Genomic DNA, 18,589 nt, shown 5'->3' with positions numbered 1-18,589 from the left:
GTGCGCGACCTCCTGTAAAACCCCGCCCCAGGACTTCATGCCAATTGGCGTGGAGCTGTCCTGGGACTGCCGCCGCGTTCACTCCAATTGGCGTGGAGCGGACGGCAAGAGGTTAAGGATAGTGTTGCACAGTTTGTGGATCTGCGGACCTTCTGTAGTAGATAGAAAAATGGAGAGCCCCTAATGTTGAACGTTTTTTAAACGGGCTTGGGTCTGCTAGTTGGGTATAAATGAGCAAACAAATACAAACTGGTTTCAATACTAGCATCCACAGAATTAAAGCCAATGAAAACCTTTCCTCTCTTTAGTCTCTGGTCAGGAGGGTCATGCTCCAGAAAAAAAAAAATACTAAAATTTCAAGACATGAAATGAAACCACCCCCTGGTGCTTCTTGATCGTACGCTCCTCATTTCAGACATGGTTGTCATTGATCTCATGAAGTGGACTGCACTCCCCGTGAAACATGTTATCCTATTAGTTTCTGGACTGTAATAAAATGTATTACCTCATACAGGCTTTGCCATTTTTGGAGGTTCGCTTTTTTAATTCATTATGACAAGTGATTACTGCCACAAAATAATTTTGTGGCACCTCTCCAGTTTTATACTCACTCTTATCTTCCTGTGGTAAATCTCCTTTGGTCACTCCTATTTAATTAGGCACTACCACAGGAATATATCAGGTGGCATTAGTGGTCTTGAGAAAGTTTTTCTGTTGTCTCCACCAGTAGAAGAAGCCTGGCTAGCAGGTGGGCATGGCTAACCACTATATGGGGATGGTATAACGCAGCCATTGTGAGGGCAGAATTAGACATTGAGAAAGTGCACTACTGATGTTGCTGTAGGGGACTTCTACAACAAAAAGTAAGGGCATGTCCCTTACTATAGACCTTTCTTTCCTTGAGTTTTTGTCACCATAATCCTATACCAGCCTGGCCAATGTACGTCTGTGTTTTTGTGTTTATGACAATCTGTCTATCTTGTTACTGTTCTAATTGCATTATCCTGTAGCTGACAATATTTCCCTTTGTGCAAAAAATAATTGATTTTTTGGCAAACCCCATGCAAAAATATTTCACTGTTGCAAAAAGCCTTGCTACTGGATTAAGATATACCGTACTCCTTGTCTTCTAACTTGAAGCTGAACAGTAGCAGGTCTATTAGTGTTTCTCATTTTTTTTTTATTTAGAGCTTGCCAACCGGTTTCACAATGCATTTATTAAAGGTAATTTGACAATGTCAGTAATCCTGAATTCACTGAAACAGCCTCTTGCTAGAGATTCCTACCACAAACCGAGCATGCTTCCTCACACAATAAACCAACTATACATACTGTCCATGCACGGCCTAAACTATGTGGGGACATAAACGCCATATTCACATGCCAATGCAAATAATTTTCCAAATATAAGCATTAGTTTAGCGTTTAAACTTGATTTCCCGTTTCTTAGGATCTTTATATTTTTTAGCATAACTCCGGGAATTCATTTCACAAGAGCATCAGTGAGGTCAGGCAGCTGAAAAGCCCAAGTCCTTGTCTACTCTCAAGTTTATACCAAAGGTGTTCAGCGGGATTCAGGTGTGGAGTTTGTGCAGGATAGACTTTTTATTTTTTTTTAACATCAGCTTATTAAACTACACATTAGTAAATAATGAACCTCGTATAGGTGTTTTTATAAAAGTGACAAAGTAGGAATGTTGTGTGCTGTGGGAAGTATTGTCATAGAAGTTAAAGGGACTCCGAGCACCTCTCATGGGTATACCTTTAAGACTCCGACCAGTACTGTAAAGTACTTGAAGATGCATACCTTTCTGTAGCTTGTGCTCTCCTCTTTCATTTGATGCCTGAATCTCTGTTCTACACCAAACAGTTTTCATTCGATTTCATCTTAAAAATCTCAGCTGCCATCTTGGCTATGTTATAACTTCTGGGTCACCCCTTCTACTCAGAGAAGTGCATCACTGAATGAAGCAGGAAGAGGAAGTGACACGCATGGCCATTGCAAGAGGCTCGTCCAGAGGGGTCATAGCACGTAGCATGACTTTGTTGGAAGTAGTCTGTCTTAAAGGAATGCCCATGAGAGGTGCTCGTAGTCCCTTCAAGGAATTTAGCCAAAGCTATGAAACCAGACTGTTACTACACTTGTCCTGGTGGCGGTATGTATCTGGTTTTGAGGAAAAAAAATGCACGCTGCTGTGCGTGGGCTTATGGCAATTTACGGATTCATGTGCATACAGGTGTCTCTTCTGTTTCCACTCAACGGAAAGTGCGCATTCACTATGGCATTTTCACAGGCACACACCACCCTGTGTCTATTACTTGATAAAGTATGGCATTTGGTTCTCTTGCGACTTCAGCCCTGTTAGCTTCCAGTGTTTTGTTGGGGTTTGTTTTGTTGGTTTTTTTTGGGGGGGGGGGGGGGGGGTTAAGACGCTTTTTATAGTTCCGATACTTGTTGCTGACTCTGACTAGCTTTTTCCTGACCCTTTGCCTCTGCCAACTGCCTGCCTTGACCTTTTGCCTGATTACCAATCTTTGCCTTATCTGCAGCCAGATTTAGACCCTATGTGCACAGATCCTATCTTACCATAGTTGCTGTCATCATTCATCTCTCCAGTATGGACTTAGCTGTTCTCCCAGTCACTGTTGGAGCAATCCTAGGGGAAACACCCTGGTGATCACAAGCACTTTCAATTTTGCAGCAATATGCACATTTTCACACTTCTGCCAAGAGGCCCAGCATTTCTATTTTAACTTTGAAGGTCGATTTTAAACTCTGACCTCCACATGCTGTACTGGCACCCACTGCCACCGATTGCCTGAAACCAGTATATAGTGTTCCAACTGTTTTTTGGGCAGCTGAAGGAAGTGTCAATAGTTCAAAAGACCCTGACTTATCAACTTTTCACAGATAAAAACCTCAATGGCCACAGTTCACTAAGCTTTATCAAACACTTGATAATTTACCTCATGGGTAAAATGAATTCACTAAGGTGTTAGATGTTTATTAAATGTTTTATTGATAAAACGCTCAGTAAATCTATAACACCTAGTGAATTCAAAATTAGATTTTACCCATAAAGTAAATTATCAAACTTTCGATATAGTCTTTGCTAAAGCTTAGTGAATTGAGGCCATTGTGATTGCAAATGTTATGCCGTATTGACTTTTGAAGCAGAACAGCAAAGTCCTCACCTAGCTGATATTTATATAATATTTATTAAATATTTAATATTTATGAAATATTCTAATGCAAAAGTTAGTCTAAGGGCATTGCACCGTCGTATCGGTGATTTTATGCATATGTTATTGTGTGACCAAAAATAATCACACCTGTGACTTGGTAGTAGGGACCCTATGGCTGCTCATGTAGTTAGTCTGTAAAGTAAGAGATTCGGGAGACTGCGTCTGCGTCTTATCTGGGTAGGACAAGCTTCAGGTTTTGGCAATTTCTACTGGGGTTTCAGCTGTCTGAAGCTGCATACAGACTCTAGGGCCCTTATTCACTTTTTTTTTTTTTCTTATCTGAGGAAATCCATTTTCACCTTTTCTTTGAAATAACTTTCAGAACTCTGCAATTCAAAAAGTAGGCATAAAAAGTATGGTACCAAAATATTCGGAGTATTTGCTACCTTGGTGGTGTCTTAAAAGGCATTATATTGATAGTTTGAATATATCACCTAGGAGAAAAATTAGGAGAAAAAGTGAATTCAATAAGGGCCTCTGTAACATTCTGGAGAGGCACTGCTGACAAAAGATACTGGTAAAAAAATATTGAGTGGTTGCTTTTGATAGAATCACTTCCCCTTTCCCCAGGATTGAAAAAGAGGTAAGGCCTGTACACACATTGGACTGATGTTGCCTCTTGGGGATCGGGACTCGGGTCCTCAGGTGACATCGCTGGGCCAACGCTGTACAGCTGCAAAGTCAGCTGATGACGTGCTGTTTAGGAAAGGGGGCAGTGGAGCAGCGTGTGTGTGACTTCATGGGAGCAGCATGTACTTCATGCAGTGGGCAGGGCAGCAGCAGCACAGAAGAATTGTCCATCCCGTAGGCAAATTGATAAGACTTGCGGATCGCTTGCAGATTGAAGGTCGGGGGCTACTGTGCACACGCCGGATTATTGGCTGAGGTGGTCGTTACCAGCTGACTTTAATAAAGTGTGTGTATGGAGCTTAAAGAAAACCTGAACTGAAAATTAAAAGTCAAAATAAACATGCATAAGTCATACTTGCCTCCCGTGTAGTCTACTCCTCAATCTCTCTCTCTCCTTTCCTGTGTCCCGTTTGTCCACTGTGATCGATGGAATTCTCCATCCTCCATTTTGAAAATGGCCATTACCTCATAACAGCTTCCTGTTAAACTGTAACATCGCCTTCTTGAGCCGTAGGGAAAAATGGACATTACCTGGCACATCAGTTGTCCTCTCAGCTATAACTGACAGCAACTGATATATATAACTGACAGCAACTGATATATTTCAGTTCTGACCAAAAGTTGTCAGAACTGGAAGGGATTGTTGTCAGAAGAAAATGGAGAGCTTCTGAAAGGAACTGATGTCAAGGCAACTATGCAATGGCTAGGACTTGTTCACACTATGAGTGTTTGCATCGATTTTTTTTTTTTTAATTTATTTTTTTTTATTATTATTTATAGCCCTAAAAGCGCTTGTACAATGATTCCCTATGTGCGTGTTCACATATGAGCGGTTCAATTGCGATCCCCTTTCAAAAGCACTGCCTATACCATTTTCCAAGCCCTTTGGCTCAATGGATGGTATAGGGAAATCGCAAAGCACTTGAAAAAGTGCTTTGTATAGCGATTTCCTGAACGCTTCTATGAATAAATACATTGTATTTATTAATTTCCGGGTGAAAGAGTTCACTTCCTGACTAATGTCAGGAAGTGAAAAAAACGAATTGCTCTGCAAAATCGCTTAGAAAAGCGCTTTTCAAAGCGTAGGGAAAAGTGCTGACAAAACTCTCAATAAATCGCTCATCGCTTGCGATAGCGCTGGCTATTTATAATGTGAACGTAGCCTAAGGGAGACAAAACCTTTATTGCATACTACTGCTTACATGCAGGTGTCCACAAGCAACATTTATAAGTTGGATCTTTTCTATGCATTCCCGAGACTTCCCTTCTCCACTACAAAGAGGTCTTGAATTCCAAGGTTTTGAGTCCTGTCTCTTTAACTGTCATTTACAAGCCAATAGACTTGCCAGTTAGCAGTAGTGGTGCTTTCATTGTTATACAGTATGTTCAGCAGGAACAAGCATGATGTGGCTCAAAGGGATTGGGCATGGTGACTCTCGCACTGACATGTGCTGACTTCAAGGATTCCTGTACTTCCAGACATTAGTGCATTCATCCTTTTGTCCCCTGGCATTTCCCTTAATGTCAATTGCTGCAACTTAACCCATTCTTATTATGTATCTTCGCAGTATGTGTTCTGCAGCGTTCATGTCAATAAATGACCCGATGGGCTCACAATCTCATACTTTAGTTACAGCTAACCATGCTGGGACTGTGGCACGCTGAATGGCTTTCTTTTTTGCTTCTCTAATTGTAAACCCTTTTATTTGCCTTCCCCTAACAGATTTGATGAGCAAAAAATACCATATATAACTACAATGCCAATGGGTTGGGGAACGGAAGGCTGGCTGATGATTTTGACCTCCTTGTATAAAAAAAGGAGAACCGAGAGCCAAATATAGTGTAGTAAGTCAAGGCAATTTGGTATGAGGAGTAAAATGTATACTCACAAACCAGGGTTACCTCCAGGCAACCACTGTATAAGCAGGTGAGGAGATTGACCTGTCCTCACTCAGGATTAAAAAGTGATATCCCCCCTCCACCAAGGGTGGATGTATAATGTATTATGAACTGAACAGAGGCGCCAAAAGGATAAAAACAGTATTTAAAATTGCTTAGGAGGCAGTGGTGGACTTACCTCCCTCAAGCAGACAAAAGAAAGCTGTTTAATTCAACAAAGGTAAATTTAATGGTACACTCCAAGGGTTTAGTACAACGCATTAAGTTTGGACAAAGGCGCCAGGTGTGATTCTGACATTACGCTGCTGTGTACTCCTACTTTTACTGCCTGATGAAGCGGGTGCAGACCTGCGAAACGCGTTGTACTAAACCCTTGGAGTGTACCATTAAATTTACCTTTGTTGAATTACACAGCTTTCTTGTGTCTGCTTGAGGGAGGTAAGTCCACCACTGCCTCTTAAGCAATTTTAAATACGGTTTTTATCCTTTTGGCGCCTTTGTTCATTTCATAATACTTGACCTCCTTGTAGGTCCACAAAGTGCAGAATGACTTGTTTTGAAAAGAGCAGGAAAATGTACAGAAATTGCCCAAGCGAACAGATAAATGTGATATAAAAAGTAATTCATAGTTTTATTTTACCATCAATAAACCCAGTGGAGTTGGTACAAAAATCATCCAACTCAGACTCTTCAGTTTATGAAACCACCAACTCCAGATACCTAAAACGGCTGACTCCTCGACTCCGACTCCTTAGTCTAATACTTACCAGGGCTGTGGATTTGATACAAAAAAATCATCCAACTCCAGGTACTCAAAATTGCTCAGACTCCTCAACTCTGATTCCAACTCCTCAACTCTGATTCCGACTCCACAGCCCTGAATAAATCAATCTGTACTTACTATCCATCACAACCAATAATTTTTTCCAATCAACTAAATTGTCGTTGAATGATCACCATTACAATCGTTCAGTCTATTTGGGACATTGAGTTCTTTTTATTTTTTGCATATTCGCTCACATTTCTGTTCCATTTGGGTGAATCTTCACTGAAAATTGTACAGGTAGTGGGCACCTAGACCTAAGATAGGGTTTTTTTTTTTTTGTTTTTTTTTTTTTGCATATTTTTTGTTTTTTGTGCGTGTGTCTTATCAAGTTTACTTTTGGGCTCTTATTCTTTCTTTTAGGCTGACATGATACATGTAAAAGCTGCAATGTCTCAATCTCTCCCCTTCCAACACTTTCTCTCCTCTACCACAAGATCGCCAAAGTAGCTTGTCAGCAGGTGACCTTTCCCAATCCTGCTCTCTTCACCAGTAAAGAGGAGCCTTACCTCTTATGCTCATACAGACAAGAGCCAGACATGTTGTTTGTGCACATTCAGTAAGGGGACGGTAGGGGGGTCTATAGGAATGGGCTGCTTTGACAGCAATTTCATAATTACTGTTCATGTGCAAGTAATTTCTACTTCATACATGAAATACACAGATGCTGTGGAACTCAGCCCTTGCCTGTAATTAATTTGGTGCAAAGGTCTCACCTACAATTGAGGAGAGCAGCCCGTGCTGACAAATGCTGGTAGGATAGATGTTATTTCAGCAATTATAGTAGCAGATGGTCCAGCTGCGTATTCTATTTTACAGATTAAGTTTTCTGTCCATTTTCATGTCACCAATGGCACGAACTTTCAATGTTCAGGTACACACACACTTACTTTCTGTGTGTGTGTGTGTGTGTGTGTGTGTGTGTGTGTGTGTGTGTGTGTGTGTTCTAAGCCTCCTAAGCAGAGGAAAGCATAAATATCATGAGATTCTGTATACAGACAGGAAGGTGTGGTCTATTTATAAATAGCTGCTATCACGGAAAGGTATTACTCTAGACTCCCAAGCATTTTCCCATGAGTCAAACGTAAACGCGTCCATGGGTGTTACAGGGATGTTTGTGCTTATGACTTCTGAGATTAAAATATGGTCTTGTTTTATTGCTATGTTTTAGTAAACTGTCATTTTATTTCTCTTTAAGCATCCATCTTGCAGCCAAGTGAAATGGTAAGTCTCTCTTTAGTTGGCATGGTATTTGTGTATCTATAAAGACTGTTATTGTCCGGAGTTTATAGTAAATTGCAATTTGTAATACCTATGTTGATGGTAGTTCTCCACTGGAGTATGCCGTTGTGGTAAAAATAAAATCTACACTAGTTTCTGCTGGCCACCTTCTCATGCAACCCAATTAAATGCTGAGTAGGTTTAAATTAAGCGTATGCGGCAAATGGCCTAGGGAAGAGTGTATAGTTTAAGTAATAGCTGCACAGATAAAGTATTTTTTGGCAGTCCACCAGAAAGGTCCAGGAGCAGTAGATATGTTTCTTCAGTTGACTGCCAAGTAACCCTGTTATTGCTTTTAGGTGTAAATAACCATCAAATTCATGAAAAAAAATAACCATCAAATTCAATGTTACTAGCGAAGGACTTTAAATGCAGGAGAAAAGTATAAAGCTACATACACACATGTGATAACAGTCGGCGGAAACTGACGATAACGAGCTTTAGCTGACGAACCTGTACAGCAGCCGCCGATCAATATTGCTCGGGTATCGTTAAGGATCTGTCCTGTTGGATACTTTACGACTCCTGATGCATTATCGATTGCAATGCTATTTTCAACCGCCGCTGACGGATGGAAGCTGCTCCATCATCTGCCGATTGTCTTGCCTCCACCACCCTCCATAGCAACAGAACACCGTGCTAGCCTCAGGCTGCTTTCACAGTTTGACGTTACAGGTGCACATTAGTGCAGCCTGAAACGCTCACCCAACGCACTGCAATGTAACACAAGTGGGCTGTTCACAGTGCCCACGTTGCGTTACATGTAACGCTGCACGTTGTAGTGAAAGTGCAGCATGCTGTGCGTTCTACGCGGCTTTAGCCGCGTTAGACTTTTTGCACATGCTCAGTGGGGGGCGGAGAGGAGGCGGGGAGATGCCGCTACAGTAGCCGCGCACATGGCTACTTAATATGCACTGCACTGGCGGCCACTGATTGGCCGGCGGAATCACGTGATGCGGAGTGTCTCGCTCGCATCACGTGGTCCCGCCGGCCAATCAGCACCACGCTGGGAGACCTTATGCGTATAGAGCCGCCTGACGTGGCTCACTCTAACGTCCTCTCCCGCACCACCATGCGTTGCATTAGGGGCACGTTATGCGACCATAACGTCCCCTAAAACGCAACGTCTTAGTGTGTAAGTAGCCTCAAGGCTGGGGATGTGTCTGTGCAGCATCGAATTGTCACTCAAGTGATCGGTTCATGATCCTCTATTGGTGACAATTCTTGCATGTGTGTACTTGGCTTCAGATGTGTAAAGACAGAAAATGGAACACAAACGCAAGTTACACAGCTTTGTTGGAATAACTTAAAATGGACTCTAAATTTGCTTACATTTGACCAGTCTAAAGTGTTTTGGAAGCACAGATCAAATACTTAATCCCTAAAATAAAATAAAAAAATTTAAAAAAAGGACGACTTGTACTGTTACCACTCTAATTTTATTACTGCAATTTTCATAATGAGATCCTCTTTTTTTATTTTTTTATTTATTTTATATATATATATATATATATATATATATATATATATATATATATATATATATTTAATATACCCCTGGTTTTTGCTGTGTGTACCTAGGTGCGTCTTATAGTCCAGAGCGTCTTATATTCCGAAAAATATAGTATATGCTTCTCTTGATTTTAATTGTGCCGTAATAGGGGGAAAAAAGCCTATAAGCTTCCAAAGTTTTGATAATAGTTACATGGATTGTTGCGGTTTTATATTTTAGATAAGTTTGATGTCCATCTATTCATTTATTTTTACTTTTTTTTTTTTTTTTTCCCTTAATAGGCATCCATGATTCCTGAGCCAAGCTATACTGGTAATTTTACTTCATATTTTTATTATATAAATCTATATGTTGTTCTGTATAGATCAGTGATGGCTAACCTTGGCACTCCATTTGTGACAAAACTACAAAACCCATCATGCCTCTGCCTCCCCGAGTTATGCTTAAAGCTGTCAGAGTATTTCAATGCCTCATGGGACTTGTAGTTCCACCACAGCTGGAGTGCCAAGGTTAGCCAACACTGGTATAGATCATTGATTTGAGTATAAGTAGTATTTAACAGAGATTGGGACTGTCGGTTTGTTCTTAACCTGAATATGTCCAGAAGTTAAAACACTGTGCCACCTCTGTCCCCTGTACCTCCATGCACCTGAACTGTCTCCAGTGCTGCCCTCTGTTACTTCTGTCCCCTGTGTCCTCAGTGTACTGCAGCAAAATCCGTTCAAAAGAAAAAAAGGATTGTTTTTTTTTTTATTTTTTTAAATGTACTTTTTTCACTTGTTCCCACATATTTAAATGTCACATTTTCTGGCCATTTGTACCGGCGGGTCGTTCGCAATTCGACTACCTATACACTTGTGCTTGGGAGATGTAAATTGGCAAGTGAATCTGGATTTTACCCTTATTACTCTACTTGTGCATTGTCCGATTGTAGCTGACAAAATACAGAACACATTAACCTTCCTGGCGGTAAGCCCGAGCTGAGCTCGGGCTATGCCGCCGGAAGGCACCGCTCAGGCCCCGCTGGGCCGATTTGCATAATTTTTTTTTTCCTGCACGCAGCTAGCACTTTGCTAGCTGCGTGCAGTTCCCGATCGCCGCCGCTACCCGCCGATCCGTCGCGCCGCAGCCGCCCCCCCAGACCCCGTGCGCTGCCTGGCCCTATGACGTCTTGACGTCGGTGACGTCATCCCGCCCCGTCGCCATGGCGACGGGGGAAGCCCTCCAGGAGATCCCGTTCGGATCTCCTGATCGCCGATCGCCGGCGGCGATCGGAGGGGCTGGGGGGATGCCGCTGAGCAGCGGCTATCATGTAGCGAGACTTTGTCTCGCTACATGAAAAAAAAAAAAAAATTAAAAAAAAAAGATTTGCTGCCCCCTGGCGATTTTTTTGCAAACCGCCAAGAGGGTTAAAGGGACTCCGAGCAGTGCAGAAACTATGGAAAGATGCATATCATTTTAAAGCTCTTTCTCCTCTTTCCAATGATATATAAACCGCCGCCCTACGCCTTTTAGTTTTTGCTATTTTCGCGATTGAAATTGCCGCGGCCGCAATTTCAATCGCGAAAATAGAGAAAACTAAAAGGCGTAGGGCGATGACTTAGGTGTCACCAGAAAGAGGAGAAAGAGAGCTTTAAAATGATATGCATCTTTCCATAGTTACATTGTATTACACAGGGCGACTTTTTCTTAAAGTCAGCAGCTCCATTCTGATGAATGGAGCTGCTGACACTGGGGAAAGTGTCGTCCTGTGTAATACAAGTAACTATGGAAAAATGGATATCATTTTAAAGCACTTATCAATAGAGGTCACTGATAAGACACAGCCTTGTCTAGAATCGCACAGTTCGTTCTCCACATCAACCTTTAGTGGGAAGCTGAATCTGGTGCATGTCTGCAGACTGTTTGCTTACTTCACTGCCCATTTCAATTTAATAAATTTAATAAAAGTTTGTAATTTTGTCTTGTTTCTTGGCTAAAATCAACTAGACACTCCTTAAAGCAGGGGTCCCCAACCACTTCCGGTCCGTGGGCAGTTTTCCGCTCGGCCAGGGCGGGTCTGGCCTCTAGCCCCCTTCTTCTGTAAAAGAACTCCATAAGTGTGGCAAGTTGGCCAGCACTGTACCGGTGTTGTGTCCTTGATCTCCGCATATGCGCACTGAGTCATTGCGTAGTGCACATGCGCATAGTGCTCCTAGCCACACTGAGGGAGGGGAGTCTTTTACAAGAGCGGGGAGGGGAGAGTGGAGGTGAACAGGGGTAGTGGTGGGCATGAGGGCTTCTGCCCATACATGCCTGGAGTCTCCTGGGTTTTTTTTTTATACAAAGGATTCGCCGTGGGTGTCCTTTAAAGTGTGTGTGTGTGTTTTGTATTGTTAAGAACTCAGACATGTACCATCTACTGTAACAGTACCCATATGCGTGCTTGTAATATGTGAAATGAACTCTGTATAATGTAAGGCTAGAAATATAAAAGTCTTTGTGGAGCTTGTACTATTCAGGAACAATGTATTGGTATTTCCCTGCAGTTCTGTGATTAAAGAAACTGTTGGGAGCCAGCCTAGTGCTCTGCATTGTAGCGTAGTACCATATTGAGAGGAAAAAAAAGCTGGTCAGTGACACACAAATAGTTCCGAGTTGATGCAGGATTTTGCAAATTTTGTATGTAGATTTGTGCGACTTGAAAATGGACCGTTCAAATTCCCCCTTGGAGGGACTCTCTAGGTCCAGCATTTGCATATGAAATTTGTATAATCCTTCATTGCAGCTAATTGACCATACCAACCCTCTAGTTATCCAGAGGACCTGTTCTGCACTTCTCCAAACTATATCAGCTACATACATCTGCAAAAATATATGAAGCTTCAGGCTGCACAGTGACACTTGTGGTGTAAAAGCAGGATTGCAACGGAGGGGGAAAGTCGCATGGCACATTGTGCAACGCATACAGTACTTACGAAGTATAATTTACACCATAGCAAAGAAATGAACAGCGCTACTTAAAAACAGATGAGTGCCTACCTGCAAATGAGTGCAAGCCCCACCTACGGGATAAAATACACACTGAGCATACACACGACCCGTCCACCACTTGGATGCCGGCCCCCCGCAACAGCCTGCACGCAACCCGTCAAGCACTCGTCCCTCCCACCGCCGAAGAAGCCCCTCCCCCACGGGAGGGGACCCAACACTAACCAAATCCTACCCATGCACATGCATAGCCTGGGCGCGCCACCAAGCAAAACCGAAAACTGCGCAAAAAAGTGGGATCAGCGCACCACCAGGCCGCCTCCGAATGGACTCCGCTCAGAGATGCGCTGAGCCCCCCCAGAAACTACAAACGCACCTTGAACCCAAACACAGGCTCTGCATATACACCAAAAGCAAAGCTGTTAAGTGGGAGCAGCTGACCAAAAATAAATTAAATTATATTAAAAATAAATTTATTTTTGGTCAGCTGCTCCCACTTAACAGCTTTGCTTTTGGTGTATATGCAGAGCCTCTGTTTGGGTTCAAGGTGCGTTTGTAGTTTCTGGGGGGGCTCAGCGCATCTCTGAGCGGAGTCCATTCGGAGGCGGCCTGGTGGTGCACTGATCCCACTTTTTTGCGTATAATTTACACCAACTAAAGTATTATTCACGCACATTATGCTGTACCGCACTCATGCATTGCATTATGCTAACAATTCTGTAGCACCGCACTGATAACGCATCAATAATAATGTACCATTACAATATAACTACATCGCATTAGAATTGTGATTATATTGTCCGTGTCACCGTGAAGTAGCCTTAAAGAGAACCTGTACTGAGTAAAAATATTTAAAATAAACACATGAGGAAACTTCAAATGAACATTATATAGTTACCTTGCCATAAGTTCCTCTCAGCTCACCATTTTCTTCTGACAATAATCCCTTCCAGTTCTGACAATATTTTGTCAGATCTGAAATATATCAGTTGCTGTCAGTAAAATATCAGTTGCTGTCAGTTATAGCTGAGAGGAAAACTGATGTACCAGGTAATGTCCATGTTTCCCTATGGCTCAAGTGGGTGATGTTACAGTTTAACTGTGTGCTGACCAGAAAGCTGTTATGGGTAATGGCCATTTTCAAAATGGAGGACGGAAAATTCCCTCGATCACAGTGAACAAACAGGACGCGGGACAGGAGAAAGACACTGAGGAGTAGTCTACATGGAAGGTAAGTATGACTTGTGTATGCTTATTTTGACTTTTAATTTTCAGTTCAGGTTTTCTTTAAGGTTTCTTGTTTCAGCATCACATATGTATTTGCCATTATATGCACCCGAGATTGATTTTTATTTAAGGATGAAGGGATCGTAAATGTGTCCTCTTGCACTGGGATTGCACTGAGGGATTCTACATTACAAATGTCTGGCAGATGATAATTGTGTGTATTGTTTACACTCTAAGGCCCGGTTCACATTAGCGGTTGTTTGCCAAACGGACCGGATGACCTGACCGGATCCGGACCGTAACCGTACGGTTCTGATCCGGATCCGATCCGGATCCGGTCAGGTTGCATCAGGTGGTAATCAGGATGCGATCCGGATCCGTTTGGCAAAGTAACGTAAAAAAAAAAAAAAAAAAAAATGTTGGGGTCTGGGAGGTCAGCAGAAGGGGGACCTGTGGAATCAGGCCCTCTGCTGTTTAGCACTCACCTCCACCTGCGACATGCTGCCAACATCTCAGGATCCAGCTGTGCTGCTCCACTCCAAAATGCTTGCCCACGTGTCCCCAGCCAATATCGCCGCAACAATCCGCATAGGAAGTGGGGTAGAACATCCGGATTTCTCAGCCAGTGTGTTGTGCGGCCTCCGGTTCCCATTGGTTTGTATTGGCCGGATGGTGCAGTCCGGCTCCGCCCCGGATACGGCTGCCGGAGGGGCCGGATGAAAAAATAGCGCATGTTGGAACGGAGGCCGGAGTCCGGATCCGGCCCGGATCCGGTCCGGCTCCGGTTCTGCAGAACGGACCCATGTGAACGGACGCATAGGCTTTAATTGCTATGCCGTGCGTCCGTTCCGTCCGTTCTGCAGGCGGTGCGGCTCCGGCACGGCGATTCCGGAGGGCCACCGCAAGTGTGAACCGGGCCTTATGTACAGCCTTATCAGTTCAAAAATACTTCTACTGGTTTGGAGTAACTGTAGTCCTTTTCACCATGCCTGTGTCTTAAATCCAACTACAGACTGAAGACTTCTTTGTACTGCAAGTTCTCTTCATTTCTGTTCTGCAATATCCTTTCTCGGTACAGGTCGGAAGCCAAGATATGTTAGACGAGAGAGGACGCACAAGTCATCAGCACCAGTGCTGCTCAATCCAGCAGCGGACACTGAAGTGAGCAACGTTTAGCTTTGCCTTTTGAAAACAAGATGGAAGGTTCTGCAATGACCTTAAAGATCCTGGTCACTGCGAGTCAGAAAGGCAGAATATGAAGTAGACTCCCTACTGAAGGACCCAAAACTGATCACTCAACCCACGTGGGAAGTATATTGCACAAATAAAGAGAACCACTCACAAATACTCATTTATACTAACCTGAATCCCCACTCTTTCCCATCTGGGATAGTCATGTGTGCCGTTTTTCGTAACTTTCAGCTCTATATCAGGCTGGATGCCCCCAATAAGGAGCTTAGTGCTGCTAGCCACTGCTGTTCCCATGCTGCTAACTCTTACTAAGTCAAAGTCTATGGTGTTTCTGCAGATATTCCAGACAGTTCCTTTTTGATATTTTCACATGGAGAGCAAATCCTTAAATAACAAATGTCTCTCTGTAATAAGTAGGACTTCACAATTCTCATTTCAGAGTGGGGATTCTGGTTATTACAAATGTCCATTTTTGATGGGTTCACAAGAATAGTCTCCTGTTCCTTCACCATGTTACTGTGCAGGTTTGTGACACAGTCTCTTAGAAGGATGGCACTTATTTGTTGGTTTATCAGATCAATGACTGACTGAAGAATATGCAGTTTTGATAATATAAGGAAAATATCAATGCTGAATTCTTTTGTTGATGAATTTATATGTAATATAAGCACTGCTGTCTATTTTTATTTTGGGTTTTTGTATTTTTAATAATGTCATCATTGGCTTTAATAAATTAAATTAATTTTGTTAACAAAGTTTCTGTCTCTGATGTTCCGTCTTTTTTTTTTTTTTTTTTTTTTTTCTTTTTACTTTTTTTGCAAGGGCATAATTCACATAAGTTGCACACTTCTCTTTTTTTTTTAGTTTTATTGTGATGTGAATATCTTAAAATGAGGCTCCTCCAAACAATGCTACATAAAAACTTTACTGATTTCATACAAGTACTGACATATCACCAACAACTACCCCCCCCACACACACACACACACACACTTTTTTTTTTCGTCCCTAGGATTGCGCAATGGTCTAGGGGACATTATCTGTGCTTGGAGGAAAAAACATTTTGCCATTCATTTAGGAAAGGGTTCTTTACAGTAATAACCACTTCACATCCAGACCTTGTTTTGCCCTTATGGACCAGAGCAGTTTTGACATTTTAGCTATGTCCATATTTAATCACTGATAACTTTATCCCTACTTATGACACCTAAATATACACTTTTTTTTCCCCCAAGACAAGCTAGGCTTGCATTGTATGCCATTTTTTCCCTTTACCAATTTTCTGTTTTCTATGCATTTTAATCAGGAAAAAAATATTGAAAAAATAAATTTCTCAGTTTTACCACTTCCAACTTAAAAATAAAAAGCACTATTGTAGATTAAAAAAACACACATTTTGTTTGGCTATTTCTACCATTTATCACAAAAGTTAGGTTATGTTCCTGTCACAGTTTTTGGTGAGGAAATTTGATTCTGAAATAATACTACAGTGTGCCTTTTTCAGAATGAACTGAGAAAATAAAAGCATTTTTATTGGTAAAAATCTTATTGGTTCAGGGAACATATATTCCCTTTCACTAATTAGTGCTGCATCAGATAGTGCTGGAGGTGTGTGCAGGAGCAATGCCCAATCATACACAGGACTGCTTCAGCTACAAGACGTATAGCTTCGTCCTTGTGGCATAGATGAAGTCACAGAGGACGTAGATATACTGTAATGGTGGATAAAGTGGTTATAATCAGTAATGTAATACCACAGGAAGTAGTTATGGCTAATTCTATATCTGCGTTTAAGGGGTTCTTAGATGCTCTCTTTGTGTTGAAAGACATCCATGGCTATATTTATTTGGTAATTCCTGGTGGTGGTGATCCAGGGATTTTATCTTATTGCAATGTGGAGACGGGAACTATTTTTTCCCCCCCTTTTAGGGCTAATTGTTCCAAGCCTTGTAAGTTGTTTTTTGCCTTTCTCTAGATCAACTGAAATATGTGAGGCCTAGTGTTAAAGAGAATCTGTACTCTAATATTCTTGCACTAAAAAGCATACCATTCTATTCCTTATTTTCTCCTGTGCCCCCTCTGTTCTGTTTCTGCCACTCTCTGCTGCAATCCTGGCTTGTAATTAACAGTTTTAGGCAGTGTTTACAAACAAACTAACCAGCTTGTGATAGGCTCACATAAACATAGTGTGTGAGTCATACAGAGTGTGCAGGGGGCCTGCAGAGCGTGTGTATCGCTTCTATCCAATCACAAGCAGCCCTGCACATTCCGCACATTCAAGCCTTAAGGTCCGTACACACGCTGGACTGGAGGCAACGACGGGTCCGTCGTCCCCTTCCGCTGGGTGGGCGTTCCAGCGACAGTCCGGCGTGTGTACAGGCTGTCTGCAGACTGATACGGCTGTTTCTGAGCGATCCGCCCGGCGGGTAATGTATTTCAATGAGCTGGTGCACACCAGAGCGGTTCGGTTTTTGCAGAAACTCAAACTCCCGGGCTGCAGCATTTTTTGGATTTCTGAGGCGTTTCTGCCTTCAATGTTAAGTATAGGAAAACAGCAAAACGCTTAAGAAAACACTTTACATAGCGGTTTTAGTTTTTTCCAGGTCAAAGTGTACTTCCTGTTTGTCAGCTTTGCATGAGGGAGTGCAGATACGTTTGCTGCAAGATGACAGATACCTGGTTTACAACCGAGAACTTGATCATAAAGATCCAGAATAGTCCAGAACTATATGACAAGACATTGCCTGGACATAAAGATCACCAAAGGCTGAATGCCATCTGGAGAAATATAGCAAAAGACTTTCTGGGGGACAAATGGGATAATTTGTCACCACAGGCCAAGGAGGCAAAAAGTAGGTTTTGCATGTATTTTTATTAATTTTATGTGCTTTTAATCCTGTATTCCTGCACTCTGCCTACAATATGTCAACCCCCCTCCCCTAAATGCATAATGTTCCAATTAGAAGTCTCATCATCACATCTCTTGCAGTCTCTCTCTATATACATCTCTCATTGTAAACAGCAGGTATATGTGTGTCTATCTATGCACATGTATGATGATTTATATTGTGATAGTACAGTTAAGAGCATTATAAATGGTACAGACATATAAATATGTTCAACTAATGTTTATTCTTCAACTAACGACCATAAAGTAGGGAAATTAAATAGCACCCTGCAGTAATTACATTGCTTCATGTTATGACACAAAATCAGCTAGTTTGTCTCTGATTTAAAGAGAAACTCCGACCAAGAATTTAACTTTATCCCAATCAGTAGCTGATACCCCATTTTACATGATAAATCCTATTCCTTTTCACAAACTGACCATCAGGGGGTGCTGTATGACTGATATGGTGGTGAAACCCCTCCCACAAGAAACTCTGAGGACCGTGGAACTCCTGGCAGTTTCCTGTCTGTGAACCTTGTTGCATAGTGGGAAATGGCTGTTTACAGCTGTTTCCAACTGCCAAAAAAGCAATCAGCAGCTACATCACCTGCCAACAGTAAAAATGTCACCATGTAATGTCAGAATGTAAATCAGGGATTTAAAAGATTTTACAATGGGCAAACACAGACTAAATCATTTATACATAATCATTATTGTAAAAATGAAGCATTTTTTTTTATTACATTATTTTCACTAGAGTTCTTCTTTAAATAGCAGAAATTGGCCCACGTAAAGTAGAAGGGGGCACATTTTAAAGAGCACTGGGTCTGATCTCCATGTTCATGCCATCTAGTGTTCTCACATAATTATGTAAAACACAAGTGGCCTTCACAACAATTATCGCATACTGTGGTTGCAT

At 42.0% G+C, this 18,589-nt stretch overlaps 1 protein-coding gene across 3 annotated transcripts in view; it reads left to right on the top strand.

The window, feature by feature from the left end:
• Nucleotides 1–15,535, top strand: part of C6H1orf159 (chromosome 6 C1orf159 homolog) — a 99,739-nt gene extending 84,204 nt beyond the window's left edge. For all 3 annotated transcript variants that reach the window (XM_068240746.1, XM_068240745.1, XM_068240744.1), the window contains 3 exons: nt 7,797–7,822; nt 9,674–9,704; nt 14,668–15,535. In XM_068240746.1, coding sequence (XP_068096847.1) covers nt 7,797–7,822; nt 9,674–9,704; nt 14,668–14,765 — 155 coding nt within the window. In that variant the 3' untranslated portion in view covers nt 14,766–15,535. The remainder of the gene's footprint in view (nt 1–7,796; nt 7,823–9,673; nt 9,705–14,667) is intronic.
• The last annotated feature ends 3,054 nt before the right edge of the window (nt 15,536–18,589 follow it).

Source organism: Hyperolius riggenbachi, chromosome 6 (assembly GCF_040937935.1).
Source record: "Hyperolius riggenbachi isolate aHypRig1 chromosome 6, aHypRig1.pri, whole genome shotgun sequence".
NCBI lineage: Eukaryota > Metazoa > Chordata > Amphibia > Anura > Hyperoliidae > Hyperolius > Hyperolius riggenbachi.
The sequence above is the reverse complement of the archived record's forward strand: the minus strand, read 5'-3'. Positions and strand labels throughout refer to the sequence as shown.